General features: G+C 29.0%; 2 protein-coding genes across 2 annotated transcripts; one reads left to right on the top strand and one right to left on the bottom strand.

Moving 5' to 3' along the window:
- Positions 1–7,455: 7,455 nt before the first annotated feature.
- LOC114189826 (NADH dehydrogenase [ubiquinone] 1 beta subcomplex subunit 7) lies at positions 7,456–10,105 on the bottom strand. Its single transcript, XM_028078525.1, has 2 exons — positions 9,705–10,105; positions 7,456–7,659 (listed from the first exon to the last, which is right to left on the bottom strand). Exon 1 carries the CDS (start codon positions 10,022–10,024, stop codon positions 9,728–9,730), a length of 297 nt encoding a protein of 98 aa, XP_027934326.1. The 5' UTR covers positions 10,025–10,105; the 3' UTR covers positions 7,456–7,659; positions 9,705–9,727.
- A 2,961-nt stretch (positions 10,106–13,066) lies between these two features.
- On the top strand, positions 13,067–14,381 carry LOC114192686 (B3 domain-containing transcription factor VRN1-like). The gene is made up of 4 exons (XM_028082468.1): positions 13,067–13,196; positions 13,340–13,679; positions 13,769–13,911; positions 13,995–14,381. Exons 1-4 carry the CDS (start codon positions 13,122–13,124, stop codon positions 14,232–14,234), a joined length of 798 nt encoding a protein of 265 aa, XP_027938269.1. The 5' UTR covers positions 13,067–13,121; the 3' UTR covers positions 14,235–14,381.
- Positions 14,382–15,329: the final 948 nt, after the last annotated feature.

Consider the following 15,329-nt stretch of genomic DNA (forward strand, 5'->3'; position numbering starts at 1 on the left):
CTCCTCTCATGGTCATGGCATGAGTCACTCATAATATGTGAACTTTGGTTGAGGTTTAAATTTGTTAGTTATCTGTAAATTGGAAATTTATAAATTAGACAAGAATAACTATTAAATGGATCATATGTGTCCATAATTTTAGAATTTAAAGAAAAAAATAGAAGAAAATCCATCATTCGAAATTGGTTTGACCTGCTTTTTAAATAATAATTTCAACTTATATATTGTTATTCATGATAATTGTCACAAAGATCAGAATCTAAACGGTCAAGGTTTTAATTACACTAAATATACAAAGAGTCTAATAGTCCGGTTGATACCTTACTATAGTCTTTGTTTTTAAGTAACTCAGTTGGTATTTCAATTTTTCTTGTTAGTTTGATGACAATGTCTTGTTTTTTGCAATTTAAAAAATAATTAGAGATGTTTTATGACTTAAATGTTTAAAATTAACTTATAAAATAATTTATAGGTACTTGTAAATTGATTAAACTATAATCGCTAATGTATTTTTTTTTTTCTTGTGTTAAGGTATAATATTCTAAATTTGTTATAGGCTTATGAAGTTATATAAAATTTAACAACTTTAGAATTGTTTAAATATTGTGTTTTTGTTAAGAATTTGAGTGTGAGTTTAAGTCTCACATTGGATAGGAATGAGAGAATATAACACTATATAAGGATGAAGATCCATAAACTCATTGACTTAAGATTTTAGGTTAGATGTAGTGTCAATTTTTGATATGTGAGTTGAACTTATGTCTTATTGATATTTTATCTGATATTTAAATTAATGGTTAAAAACCAACTTAGACAGACTAACTCAGTTTAGTGGGTCTTCAATGAATCAGTAATGGATCGAGGCAAAACAAGTCAAACTGAATATTTTGCCATCACCAATTACATATCATTTCAAAGATATTACTACTTAAAACAGTAAATTTATAAATCTTCCTACTTATACATTTATTTTTATTCAACGACTCTCTACCTTCATTAAATTTTTAATTATCTTTTCTCACGTTAAGTTCCATAATTTTGATATCATAAATCTTTATTCATTGGCTATCTTATTTTATTTGGTTTGGTAAACCCACACGCACAAAAAAATAATTTTATACGCGCACGTAAATCATTAAAGTAATTGTACGTAGAAAGTAATTATAAAGTGTAGAAGAGTGGCGAAGAGTCACTGAAGGAGCAATTATAAAGTTTGTTTGGATTTGGATTTGGATGGTAGAAATTTTCAAAGTGTGTGGTGTCTAGAATTTTGCACCTAATCACTTTCTTTTAACCCACTCATCAACCCAATTGCTGCCACTGAAACGGCACAAGTCAATGAAGTTTTTTTTAGCACAGAAAAAGCGAAGTGACGCACGTGTTGTTGTTCCACAATGCACAACCTGCTACACCCCAAATTCGGTTTGACATTCTTTGCCATGAAAACCAAATTGTCAATAAAGGATCGTGAATCCATCCATAACATAACACATAACACACAACAAACACAATTCCTTCCTTCATTCAAGGAAACCTAACAAACCTTAACACTCTTTTTTCGTCTCAAACCAACACTTAAATCAAGGCACCACGGTACTATATAAAACATTGTTTGACAATTAATTGTGGTTCTAGACCCTTTCTGCCAAAACACAAATTGTTTTTACCCCATGCTTTTCTTTGCCCACTTGTTTTGACAAAGTGTTTCATAAAGAAATATATAAGGGACCATTACACACAATTACATGCGACAAAACACTTCTATTTTGAACTCCATTATTGAAGAGTAAATTAGACGTTTCTCTCATTTCACTATACTGTCCACACTTTTCTGCAATACTTCCCCTACCTAGTCAAACATTACTTCCCAAAAACATTACATGCTGTAAATATATTTTCATGCCAAAAATTAGTACATGACTTTTATTTTTTTCACTTTCATCTTTATTTATTGATGTGGTTTACCGTTGATTAATGTATTATATTAAAAAAAAAAATCAATGATTCATACTAAGTCACGTCACAAAGTGAATGACGGAAGTCAAAAAATAAAAATTATAGTATAATTTTCATGATAAAAATTATGTGTTACATATTGTTAATATCGTTATGTACTAACATCACTATAACATTTTCTAGTTTAGATCATACTAAATTAGACAACGGCTAAATAAATGTTGTCTGAATATATAATAAACAACATTTTCATAAATGTTATATAAATATCATGAAAGTCCATGATTATATAATTGTTGCTTTAAATTATGTGGATAAAATTAGTAAAAATGTGCTCTAGTGAGATCTAAAATCAACATGAAAAAATTGTTGTCTATTATGAGAGTTTTAAGCAACGATTTTAAAAGTATTGTTATACTAAAAATCACTCCCTATTATCTATAGCTACACTCACCTACACCACATATAAAAAACTGTAATCTAATATTTAGACCACAATTTTTATAATTTTGATCACAGTTTTATATCATTGTCTAAAGTAATTTTTGTTGTAATGAATATATATCTTATACAATTTTAAGGTGGTCTTTTCCTGTAAGTTTTTTTTTTTCGACTCGATCAACAGATATTATTCTGAATGTTTTATTTTTTGTTGTTACGGTTTAGAAAATTCAATTTTACATTTAAAACAGGAAGAAGCTCGAGTCCTATACATTATAAATGACTGATATTGTATTGTAAACAAAATCATTCATTAGTTATTAAAATTTTGTATTATGGAAGGGACCCACAATTCAAATAATTAATACTGGATGAGGATCCAAGAGGAAAGTGACTGAACTTATTTCCTCTATAGTGCTGCTACATAGAATCAAAATAGGAGCTTGCTGCAAATTTTAGTCTGATAATTAACTAAGGTCTGCATGTATATTAAGATAGCTATATTCATACCCACCGTTTCTCTGTGTCTTAAATAATATTCTCTTCGAAGAAATATATTTATACAAAATGAAAAAAAAATTAAAACTTATCATAGTTCGAGAATTAAAAGAAACAAACATTATTAAAAAAGGTTAACATTAACACAGAGGCAGCAATATCGAAAATTGTTGGTCATTTAGACACACAATAAGCGTCAGCATGACTTAAGAACACAGGAAAAGGTATAGTGTAGCATGATGGTGATTTGATGCAGACTAAATAAATGAACAGTTTTTCATTTTTAATACGAAAAGTAAATGAATAAAATATAAAGATTAGAAGACACTTACCAAAATAAATGCATGACACGAAGCGCATATGATTAGGTTATAATGAATTATATATATTACAAGTTTGTACAGTGAATTACGTGCATATTATAAACTTTGAAAACAAAAGAAAACCTAATTCTGTATCTTGAAGGATTAAACAAAAACAAAAATCTCCATTAGTCATCATATATTCCCTGGATAGAGCAAGAATGTGTATTTTCTATTACTTTATTTTACCCAATAAAGTGTTTCCATTGACTTATTTCTCTCTGTCTCATTCTCTTCATTATCGTCTTATTAATAATAATAATAATTAATGAAGAATATAGATTATATTGGTCCTAAACTGCATGCTATAGCTAATATTTTTGACTTGCTAATTACAATTATTGCATGCAATTGTCACCTGTCACTTTGGTATGTGCCTTCACATTGTAAGGAATAATCTTAAAATCACATTATATATATACACACTCCTTTTACGTCAAATCACACTTACTATATCTACTATATCACCTTTTTTTTTTTAAATGCTCACTGCATTATTAATTCTACCAAACACCAAAGTAAAAAATACAAAATAAAAAAATACCATCCAACGTACCCATAATTGAATCAAGTGTTGCATATGTATGTCACACTCATGCATGCATGCATCGCATCTTATAAGCTTCACCATTTTGCTTCTTTAATTTCATTTCGGTTTTTTTTTTTGAAAAATTCTCAATTTTATTACTAAGTAGCTACCAAAAAGGGAAAGACATTAAACATGTATAAAAATAAAATAAAATAAAAATTCTGACTTTTTGGATTAATGAGGGTGTGCACAAGATGTCAAAGTATGGATGGGAGAAGGTGTTTTTGCTTAAAAGGCACACGACAATGAATTGATTAAATTCAAAGTTTTGTTTTTAACCTAATCCAAATTCAATGCCTTGAGAATGTAAAGTCAAAGTGGTAGGTACCTTTTGTTCAATCATTATTCATTCCCTTGACACGAGAGCATCAATTTTAAAACTCCTAATTTTCTATTCACTTTATTCACCTTTACGTTCCATATATTCAGTAGCGTACCCAACACACGAGGCCATGAGAAAATTTATTTAATAAATGATAAATAATAAGGAATAGTGCATTTTGTGCTTGAGAAAATTTCAAATGTACTAGATGTCAATGAAAATTCAAATTACTTTTTATCCTTTTACAATTTTGTTAAAAATAAGTGAGTTTAAATTTTACATTGAGTAAAAATGATAAAAAATTAAATACTATATAAAAATAAAACTCATAAATACATCGTCTTAAGATTTTAGTTTAAAGAGGGTGTCAAGTTCTTGTGTGTGGATTGGAATCAAGTTTTGTTATATTGATTTTTCCAAGTAATCTTCCCTTGAAACAATTCAAAAACATGTCTTGTAAGTTTTTTCAATGATAAAGATAAAAAAATTGATAAAAATTGAAGGTGCTGATTAAATTGAACAACCAATTACCTAACTGAGTTTTATTTAGAATTGGTTCTAATTCAAACTAACGTACTCTTATATGAATTAAGCGATGAGTTTAGTATAAATGATCCAAGATCCATTCTTATTAATATCTGTGTTATAGACAAATTGTATTATGTTTATTTTATGTATTAAATTAATTTGAACAAATTTATTATGATTTTACATATTAAATATTTTGAATTATACTTTTATAAATATTGTACTATTTTGTAATTAGTATGTTACTTGAGATTTATAATTTTTAATACAAAGAGAAAACTTTTTAAAATCTTAACCACTCAATCTAGTTTTCTCTAAAGTGGATTAAATTGAATTGAATCTAACATAAAAAAAATACGGAAACCCAATTTCACCCAATATTTTTTAGCGTTGGTTGAAAAAAAAATTCAAGTTAATTTGAATTGATAGAGAAGTTAGAAATAGTTGCTTTAGTATGAATATGAATTTATCATCTTAAAATTGATTTTAAAATCCATCCAAACAAATTATAAACATGATTTTGATTATCAAAATCAATTCTAAGTGTCTTCAACATGAAACTAAACATGCACTTGGATAATAAATTTGTCAAAATTCTATACAACTGAATCCAATTCGCAAACACTCCTAATATAAATTTATAATTAAAAATAACTCTGTTCGTTATCTAACTAACACTTAAAACCATTATTCATATGTTTTTTCGTTTATAATAAAGAATAAAAACAAGTTTAAATTTAGAGAACTCTACATAAAATATTTAAAGAAATTTAGAGAAGTCTACATAAAATATTTAAAGTTTAGAGAACCCTAAAAGATATATATAAAGTTAATAGAGATTAAAATAATACTAGTTTTTTTAAAGTAATATTTAATATTTTGGAAATTTTATATGGAAGCATATTTTTTACCCTAAATAACATTGCAATATAATATTAGAATCTACACGTTTTATATTGATATACGACTCTCTCACTCGATAATAAGATAATGTATGAATTTAGGATACACTGATAAACTTTTTTGGCTTATTTTCGTACAATTTTGGAATATAGGATGTGTAATTGCCCACACTCGCTCCAAGTAGGTTGGTCCATCACGGCATACATTCCACTTGATCTGGCTAGCTTTAAGACACAAGTGAACAAAAATTTAACAATATTTTTTTTTACAAAAGCACTTTTACGAAAATATCTAAATTCCAGTTTACCTCTTTTTTTTTTTTTCTTATAGTTCCTCTAATTTTGAAAGGTATTTTTCTAAGCACTATTTTATCATTTTCTCTCTCTCTCTCTCTCTCTCCGTTTCTCTGTATACTATTTAGAGTATGAAAATTTAAAAATTATGTATATTATTCGACCGCTTAGAGTATGAAAATTTCAAATTTTGAAAGATTGAAAAATAGACAACTTTTTAAAAGAACCAAGACCGAGCTCTAAGTATTTTAAAGAGATAAAAATATATTTTAGTCATGTATTTTAATTCATCAAATAGTTAATACCTTTTTATTTACTTTCTGTTCTAGATATGTTGTAACTAAGGGTCTGTTAGCATGATTCTTTTAAAAAAGTCTCTAGAAAAAAGAAAAATGGGAAACAAATTTGACTTCTTGATAACATTGAATTAATTTACGCACAAATTAAAAAGAAAAACTTTAGAAAAATTATATAATAAAGTTTCTACATGTTAACTTGCCTAAGTTAATTCCACCTTTGCAAAAATGTCAAATTTTCATATTTTTTTCCACACAAAAGTGTATTTGGAAAAGACTGCCAAAAGATGGTCCAAGCCCAAGATGGTAGCCAACTGTGTAAAGGCCCATGGTTCCTTTAAGTCGGCACCTGTTGTGCCTAAAAGGTTGCATAAAAGTTACTAAAATTGTACACAATTTGTGAGCCAATACAAATAATTGACATATGGAACAGCAGTGCTGCCATTCCTTTAACTAAAGCTGCTGGGCGCAACACCACACTTGGCTTAACAAAGGTCGTTTGACCCCACTTAAACTCAAAGTCCTGGAACACAATTCATTTGCTACTGTTTTCTTATAAATTTTAAAAGAAACTCATGTTTTATAGGTGAATTATAATTTCTTTTGCTATAGGGGTTTTAAAAAGTACAAGTACGTTTGTAAAGTTTCTATCAAGGTAACATGGCCAAGATATTGTTACGGGGTAAACATATTAATTCAATTGAAAATAATGTTTCTGATAAACCATGGTTACAGAAGTGAAGATAAACATAGTTTAGAATTCTTTTTGACAAATATTATACTCCTTTTTTCCCAATCAGGACGAATTCAACTGATCAGGTTAGAAAAGTATCATTCCTATTAGCCATCCAGAAACAGCTCTACTGAAGCTTCGTATATAAGGCTATAAAGTCAAGCCTTATATCAGGATGAAAAACTCAAAAACCATAATACTCCTCTAACTTACGATACAGTCAGACATTTCTGTAGACTTCTGTCATCAAATTGTACTGTTAATTCCCCAGGATTTCTGAATTTGCAACTTAAAACTCCTTCTATTCCTTAATATAGTAAATCATGGTCTTTTCAGAATTCTATATTACATCCTTGGATCTGGTACCGCCTCAAAATTCATGTTGACAGTGTTACTTCAAACCTCATTCAAATGTCTAATTACATCGTTAGATTAGATCACTGGGCAGGTGTTTAGAATCACATCTGAATCTCGCAACCAAATATGTAAAAATAGTAAGCTATTGAAAATGATCAAGGGCATGGACAAGATGTATGCGTAGGAAACCAGTCAGTTGATATGTCTATGAAATGTTAACAATAAATTTTATTCCTTCCAAGCAGAAACATGGGTCCGTGACAGAAGAAATAGCTAAAAAAGTATAAAAACTCTGAAGTAGTCTTTGGACAAACATTCCAAGGTAACTTTGATCCATACAATAGCAAAACATGAAATAACATCTGTCCCAAGCAATGGTTCCTGTCAAAAGTTAAAAACACATGAACCAAAAGATAGTTAGAAACTGCATAAAGTAAATAGAGATTTTTGTGTGTTCGCGTGTGTAGGGTGCAGGGAGAGGTTAAGAAGATCAACAGATTATGTAAAGGATATGAGAGTGGAATTCTACAAAGATAGACTTATAAGCATATAGATAGTGCTCCTCTGCAAGGAAAAAAATACCCGTTATTTACGTATAATAATGTACAACAGTTTTATATCATTGATCATTACCACTCGGCAAACCAGAGTCTAACCAGAAGAGCATAATGTAAATATCACCACACATCCAACAGAATTACAGATTCAGCTGTATGCAAAACTCACCTAATCATAAATCTAGCGGCAAATCATTTATTTATTGTTCGTTTTATTTCTTTTCACGAAGCTGTTACACGGATTCGGGCACGACATAACAAACTAAAAAAACATAAAACATGGTAAACAGTGTGTGTTTGTGTATACATGACAAAAATTAAGCTTAATTTGTTCACCATACTTTTTTCTTTTTTAATTTTGCATACAATTTTTTTTCCTTCGGTCCTTATTTCACATTTCTCTTTCTTTTCTTCCTAAATGTGTGAAAATAATGTTAATATAGAATTTTTGTATCTGAAAGACATTCAAAAAATACTAAGGGTGAAAAGACAAAGTTTTAAAAAGAGTTTTTCTCCGTTTGAAAAGAAAAGTTAAAAGTTGCATTCAATCCTTGTCAGCATGCCGGTCTGTAATACTATGACCGGATCCCACTCCTTCCGTTTGGCCTCGCGCCAGCACCCTGCATTTTCATCAGCATCTCCAACTTCCACAACTATACTTAGACACTCATGGTTCACACAACGAAACTGGGAAGGAAAAAGAGAAGGGATGATAAAGCAGAGTAATTTGCAGAGGGCACATTATGAAATTGAGTGGTCATGTCCTTGTGGCGAACACCGCTTCCATGTCGTGTCTAAAGAAACACGAGAAAGTCCGTGTTCACAGAATCAAAACCCACAAGAAAAAGGGTGCAAAGAATCCAAATCAATCCATAACCACACCAAAACAAACCATTTTGAATCCATTTTAATGGATGGACTTTAAATCAAATTCAACTAATTGGGATATTACGTTGGATTTAAAAAAAATCCAAAATCAATGACCATCTTAATACATCATCATTCGCTCAAGACATTGTTTAGTTAGCATTGGCCAGGGTGGCGTTAGCTCGTCATCCTCTACATGGCCACAACCAAAATGTCATCGGCACATCATCCACTACTCACTGTGAGCTTGACAAGGAATTCAAATTCCGATTTAAAATCAAAACTAAATTTAAAGTAGTTTAAAAAATTCAAACTAATTTTGTCCAATATACAGAAAAACTGGAAAAGAGTTACCAGGAAGCCAGAGTTAATAACATAATAGGTTCCTATTACACTTAATGTTTAAGTATACTCTTTCGCAGATTTATTTATATTAATTTCAACAAGTATATCTTGTGTATCTTACAAACTCTCGAATACTTATATTTACTGTCGAAACAAAAACAGAATAATATTTTGATTACAACACACAATGCCAGCCAAATTAACCATACTAGTACTATCAATACAAAGCCTAAGGTGGCAATCCTCAGTCCTAAACCTAGTCCCCATCAGCCAGTATTAGGTTCAACTATAAACTGCATAGTACCGCCACACTATCAGTATTCTGTACCGTTCTTAAAAGGGTAACCACATTTGCAACATGGTGCAGTATCAAGAGTTATTTTTTCAGCCACAACATAATCAGTACAGAAATTAATAACATAGTTGTATAATCATAAGAACTCTATCATAGACCGTGGAAAGGGATTAATCCCTTAACATAGGGGCAAATTGAATACCAGCCCTAACAATTCTAATTAGTAAAGTACAAGAACGTGAATCGGGCACCGGCGAAGAATCAAGAACCGCGAATCCATTAATCCTAGAGAGCGATCAGCGATGTGGCGAGAGAATTGACGATAAGAGAAAAGCGCAGAGGAAAAGAATTGAAAAACTTACAGCGAGAGGTAAAGGAAAAGGAATCAGGCATTGGCGGGTTTGGGGACGAGGATTAACGGTTGTTTGGCGTTGGCCTTTTGTTGTTCTTCGCGGATCTTCTGCATCTGAAGCATTCTCTCCATGACGAGCTCGTACTCGCACTTTTCGTAGGAGTGACGCTCGTTCTCGCACTTCCATGGGAGATAAAACTCCGCTTGCCTGCACTTGTTGAGAGGGATGAGCAAATGGGCGCACTGATCCCGATATGCCAAGGGAACCCTAGCCTCCACCATCTCCTCCTGCGTCGCTATCATCTTCTTCGACGATCCTTCAACTTCCATCGTTCTTTCTTCCACACACTCTTCTCTCTGTCTCAATTTCCTCCCTCTCCAGGGTTACATTACATGCTTCTATATACCCTTTGTTCAAATCTAAATTTCTTTTTTATTTTATAATGGAAAATTATTAACAAAAAAATTTCATCATTACAGTATGATGCTAATCAAAGTATTACATGCGTCTCATGATATTTTTAATTGTTTGCCTTGTTTAATTGAACTAAATTTAACATTTTTAATACACTAATAATGTTATATATATATATTTATTGAGTAGATGCATGAACCATAAAAATAAACAAGGATTCACCACACAATTATTCGTTTATTAATGATTATAGGAACAAAAAATCATATAAACAGTTAAAAAGAAATGCAGAAAGATAATTTTTGTAATTTCTATGTTTTTATACTTTTTATTGTTATTATTTATATTTTATTTTTAATACTTTTTTTTAAAAAAATATTTGGAATGCTAGTAAAATTAGGGAGCGCAAAGAAAAAAACAAAACAGTTAAGCCCATAATATAAAAAAAGTGATGCAAGTGTGAAAATGAAAGGATGCAAAGAAGATGAAAAAGAACGAGACAAAAATGAAGGATTGTAAATAAAAATGTGAAAAACAATGCATAATGCAAATTACATCTTGAATTGTGTAATATGTAATATAAAATTATGTTTTGAATTGTATATCTCAAAATGCAAATTTGAATAATTAATCTACAATATTAATTATATTCCAATTGTAGAATCGTAATATAAATGGAAGTGACCTATGGAATTTCATGAATAAACTATGGGAGTGCAGGAAGAAGGATCCCATGACAGTGAGGGAAAACTAAAAACGGCCCAATCTTAAAACAAAAACCTAAAGTAGAGAGAGTAAAGATGAGACCGCTGGAAGTGAAATGGCCCAGCAACAAATATGAAAAAAGTAAAAAACGAAAAACAGGTGGAGGAGGGTAATAATGGGGTGCGCAAAGTGAAATGTCCAATCCGAAATCTGAAATGCTCGACCCTTACCTTTTTTATCTATAACAATTATTCTTTCATCTTTTTTATATTTCATTTCATTTTTAATAAATATAATTTTATTTTATATATTAATTTAAAAATATTATAATATTATCGTTTACTAATATAATATCATGTATATTTATAATTAAATTCTTCTCATTAAATTAAATACATTTTTCAATTATATTATATTATTTGCAAAAAGAGGAAGTAACAAACAATCTACTTAAAAGATGGAACATTGCAAAAACCATGAAAATACCTCACATTGCACTGTTTTAACCTAGTTCTGACAACTGCATCTACACATGATACCAGTGGAGCATGCTTTGGTCCCAATTTAGTCATTGATTGTGACTAAACAATGCTTCAGATTTTCACAGAAAAGATGCAGATGACATGATTATTCAGAATACAAAATCTATATATTCTAATCTAACTGTTGATAATGACAACGTAGAATGAAGAGAGATTTTGGCAAAAAAGGTGCAGATGATATTCATGTTTAGTTTATTTTTTACTATTTTATTGTAGTTAGTTGGTAAAATTATTAATACAGGTAAAGTTTAAAAAATTTATACTTAATATATAACTTATGTTTATATAGCATTATTTTATTATAAAAATTGTGTATATATATGACATAATTTTAGATTTATCAAAATGTTGATTTTAAGTCATTTTTTGTGTAAAATAAATTATGTAAATTAAATATAAATTTGACTATTTTAATTATTTAATTTAAATTTAAATTAAAGTTTTATCAAGATAACATAACTTAATCTAATTTGAGTTTAAATTGTATTATAATAACACAATTTCAATTTAAATTAAAAATATAATAACTAATTATTACCAAAGTCTTCTGCTGAAAACTTTTTCTTTCACATAAAAAGTCATGTCAGATTAATATATCTTTTACTTTAAAACCAATATTATGATTGTACAACTTACATAAAAATGTGAAATTTTTAAACTTTATCTATTTTAATAATTTTGTGAAAAAGTTAAAATCCTAATTAGTCAGAACAAAAAAACCACAAAAGTTGATAATTACAACGTTAAAAGAACCTGAGAACCCGTACCTGCATTTACTGTTGTTTGTTTGTGACAGCACGCGTCCTCAGTCATATCCATTCACTTGTTGTAAAAATCTGGGAAAGAGGGACATATATGATGCATGCTCTGCCCGATAAACAAGTTTTTTAATAATAAACATTTGAATTACAAAACATATTTAAAATTAGTTTATTTTAAAATTTTATATTAATTTAATATTTTATCTTTTTAAAATATGTAAATTAATTTTATTTAATATTTCAAATATTATTTAATTTAAAATTAAAATATGTCAAATAATATAAATAACTCAAATATAATTTTAAAATTAATATATTAAATAAATTTTACAAATTAAAATAATTAAATTTATATATTTTTAAAAATAAAAAGCTAATTATATTTAAAGTTTGGGTTAAATATGTTTTTGGTCCCTTAACTTTTAATGAATTTTGGAATTAGTCCATTTTGAAATTTTGGACCAATTTAGTCCTTCATCTTTTAGAATACGTGGATTTAGTTCTTTTAATCAAATTTTGTTAGGTTTATTTGATATTTCGTATGCATTTTAGGATTGTATTTGAGTTGTTTATACTGTTTGACACATTTTTGCTTTAATGTTAAGTCAAATACTATTGTGAAACGCGCTTGAAATGTCAATTAAACTTAACAAAATTTGATTAAAAGGACTAAATCCACGTATTTCAAAAGATGAAAGACTAAATTAGTTCAAAGTTTCAAAGTGGACTAATTCCAAAATTTACTGAAAGTTAAGGGACGAAAACATATTTAACCCTTAAAGTTTTAAAATAAATTAATTTTAAAATTTACTACAAAAGAAAAATTATGAAAAAAAAAAAACATCTTTTACCCTTTGGATAACTAGATACATTTTATTTTAATATTAATATTATAGATATATCTAAAATACACTCATCATTTACAAAAAGCATTTTCTAGCACCTGTACACCAGAAAGTGCAGCGAAAAGTGGGAGCAACAACTGCAGCTTAATCAAAACATCAATGGCAACTCATCCTCCCATGGTTCTGCCCATACGTTTCTTCAAGGCCATTCTCAAATCAAATCTTCAAAGGATTGTAAACATTCCCACTTTCAATCTTTACCTTTTCATATTTGCACGTCTCATTCATTGCATTGAACTTACATGTAGATATAGATGCATTATATTTGATGTTTGATAGGTAAAATCACTTATTAATTAACCAAAGTTTTTTGTCAGAAAATTCCCGACAAGTTTACAAACATATACGGAGGGATGTTGTGGAATCCGGTGTTTCTCCGGCCACCAGATGACACTGAATGGAAAGTGCACTGGACCGAACAGAACGGTGAGATCTGGTTCGAGAAGGGTTGGAAGGAGTTTGTTGAAAACTATTCCCTGGATCACGGTCACTTTGTTTTCTTTACGTTTGATGGAACTTCTAAGATTGATGTACTCATACTTCATCAGAGTTTCCACGATCCTTCTCCTCACACTTCTGAGCAACGTGAAAGCCCTGACCATAGTGACGATGAAGAAGAAGAAGAGCCTGATTCTGACCAGAACCAGATCGTTAAATGTATTAACCTTTTTTACTTTGATAGTTTATCGATACATGGTTAAGTCTCTCTCTGATGCTATCTTTGTTTTTGTACTGTTGACATGAAGATGATGATGAGGTTAGTGAAGGAAATTTATCATTGAATTGGCCAAGGGACGCTAGAGCAAGGGAATTGGCAAAGAAGTTCATCTCCTGCAATCCATTTTTCACTGTTTTGATAAGGCATTATAATCTCACAGAGCACAGGCTGGTAGGGTTGAAATGAATTCAATCATACTTTTGAAGGTGTTTGTTATTTACTGTATTTATTGTTTGTACTATTGTGTTGTGCAGAATCTTCCAAATTTGAAGGGTTACATTGATAAGGGGAAGAAGTATGTTACGGTGGAAGTTGGAGGAAAATCATGGAGTTTGAAGTTGGTGCGTTATTCTTCTGACCGTATACGCATGGGATTAGGTTGGAGAACGTTTGCAGGGGAGAATGGTTTGGAAGGTGGAGATGTTTGTATCTTTGAACTCATCTCCAGAAATGATCATGTTTTCAAAGTTCACATCTTCAAAAGGCAGAGTTAATCCTCCTTATTTTTCTGCTTTTGTGCTTTTGGCAATTTAGGAAAAAGGTCACTTTCCATTAGAATGGGACACTCAGCATTTTGGAAAATTTAGCATGTTTGTTCTACTTTTTGTTGGATGTTATGAAACTGGGTATAATTTTATAAAATTGCCTGTTATTATTCACACCGGCTTTGATTAATGCAATATTTTAAACTGAAGTAAATAAAGTATGTAACATTGGAAGCATATATACACTAAACACTTAATATTGAGAGCTTGATGGAGGAAATGTATATTTATAAAATTTTATGAGTGATATTACGATATATAACATTAGATATAATTATAATATTAAATATTACGATTCGTAGTAATGGTAAAAGTACAGAGATATAAGATATGTTATTGAAAAATTTGTTATTTGATGTTATTTATATTGGTGAGTGTAAAAGATTTTTTTTGTCTATTATTGTATTAAATAAATCAAGATAAAGATATATTTATTAATTGACAAGTGAATGAATTAAAAATAATTATTATATGATTTTATGTGATTATTTTTTAAATAAAGTCATAAAGTTATTTATCAAAAATTTTAAATTTAAATGTATATATAAAATAGATATAAAATAAGTGCCAATTTAAACAAATAGATATAACAACCTTATATATAAAATCATTAGAAGACAGTTTTAATAATCATCTCCAAAATGTAATATATCCGTGCATAGTAAATATTTTAAATTTAATAAAATTTAAAGTTTTAATTATAAGTTAAATTTTTAGAAAATTAAAAATATACAGTAAAAGTGCAATGTCTAAATTTAATTTAATCTAATTTAAAAACGTATAGTATATGAAGTATAAAAATGTCTAACACGTTGCTTTAAAATTAACCATGTCTAAATATAAAATCTTGTACACACACTAGTTCCGGTTCCAGAAGTGAAAAGAATTTCATAATTGATAAAATTTCTTTTCTAATTATCTTTATTCACGGATTAAAATGTATTCACACTTGTAGTTTGATATTTTTTTCCATTGAAAATACAATTGTATAAAAAATAATACCACAGATTAAAAATGAAATCAGGTATAATCTATACTTATACA

The sequence above is a fragment of the Vigna unguiculata genome, chromosome 7 (assembly GCF_004118075.2).
Source record: "Vigna unguiculata cultivar IT97K-499-35 chromosome 7, ASM411807v1, whole genome shotgun sequence".
Lineage (NCBI taxonomy): Eukaryota > Viridiplantae > Streptophyta > Magnoliopsida > Fabales > Fabaceae > Vigna > Vigna unguiculata.

Bases quoted from the DNA above. Each gene is read 5' to 3' on its own strand.
- LOC114192686 (XM_028082468.1), top strand. From the start codon at position 13,122: ATGGCAACTCATCCTCCCATGGTTCTGCCCATACGTTTCTTCAAGGCC. The intron at 13,197-13,339 runs GTAAACATTCCC...GTTTTTTGTCAG, and splicing joins AATCAAATCTTCAAAGGATT to AAAATTCCCGACAAGTTTAC. The intron at 13,680-13,768 runs GTATTAACCTTT...GTTGACATGAAG, and splicing joins CCAGAACCAGATCGTTAAAT to ATGATGATGAGGTTAGTGAA.
- LOC114189826 (XM_028078525.1), bottom strand. From the start codon at position 10,024: ATGGAAGTTGAAGGATCGTCGAAGAAGATGATAGCGACGCAGGAGGAG.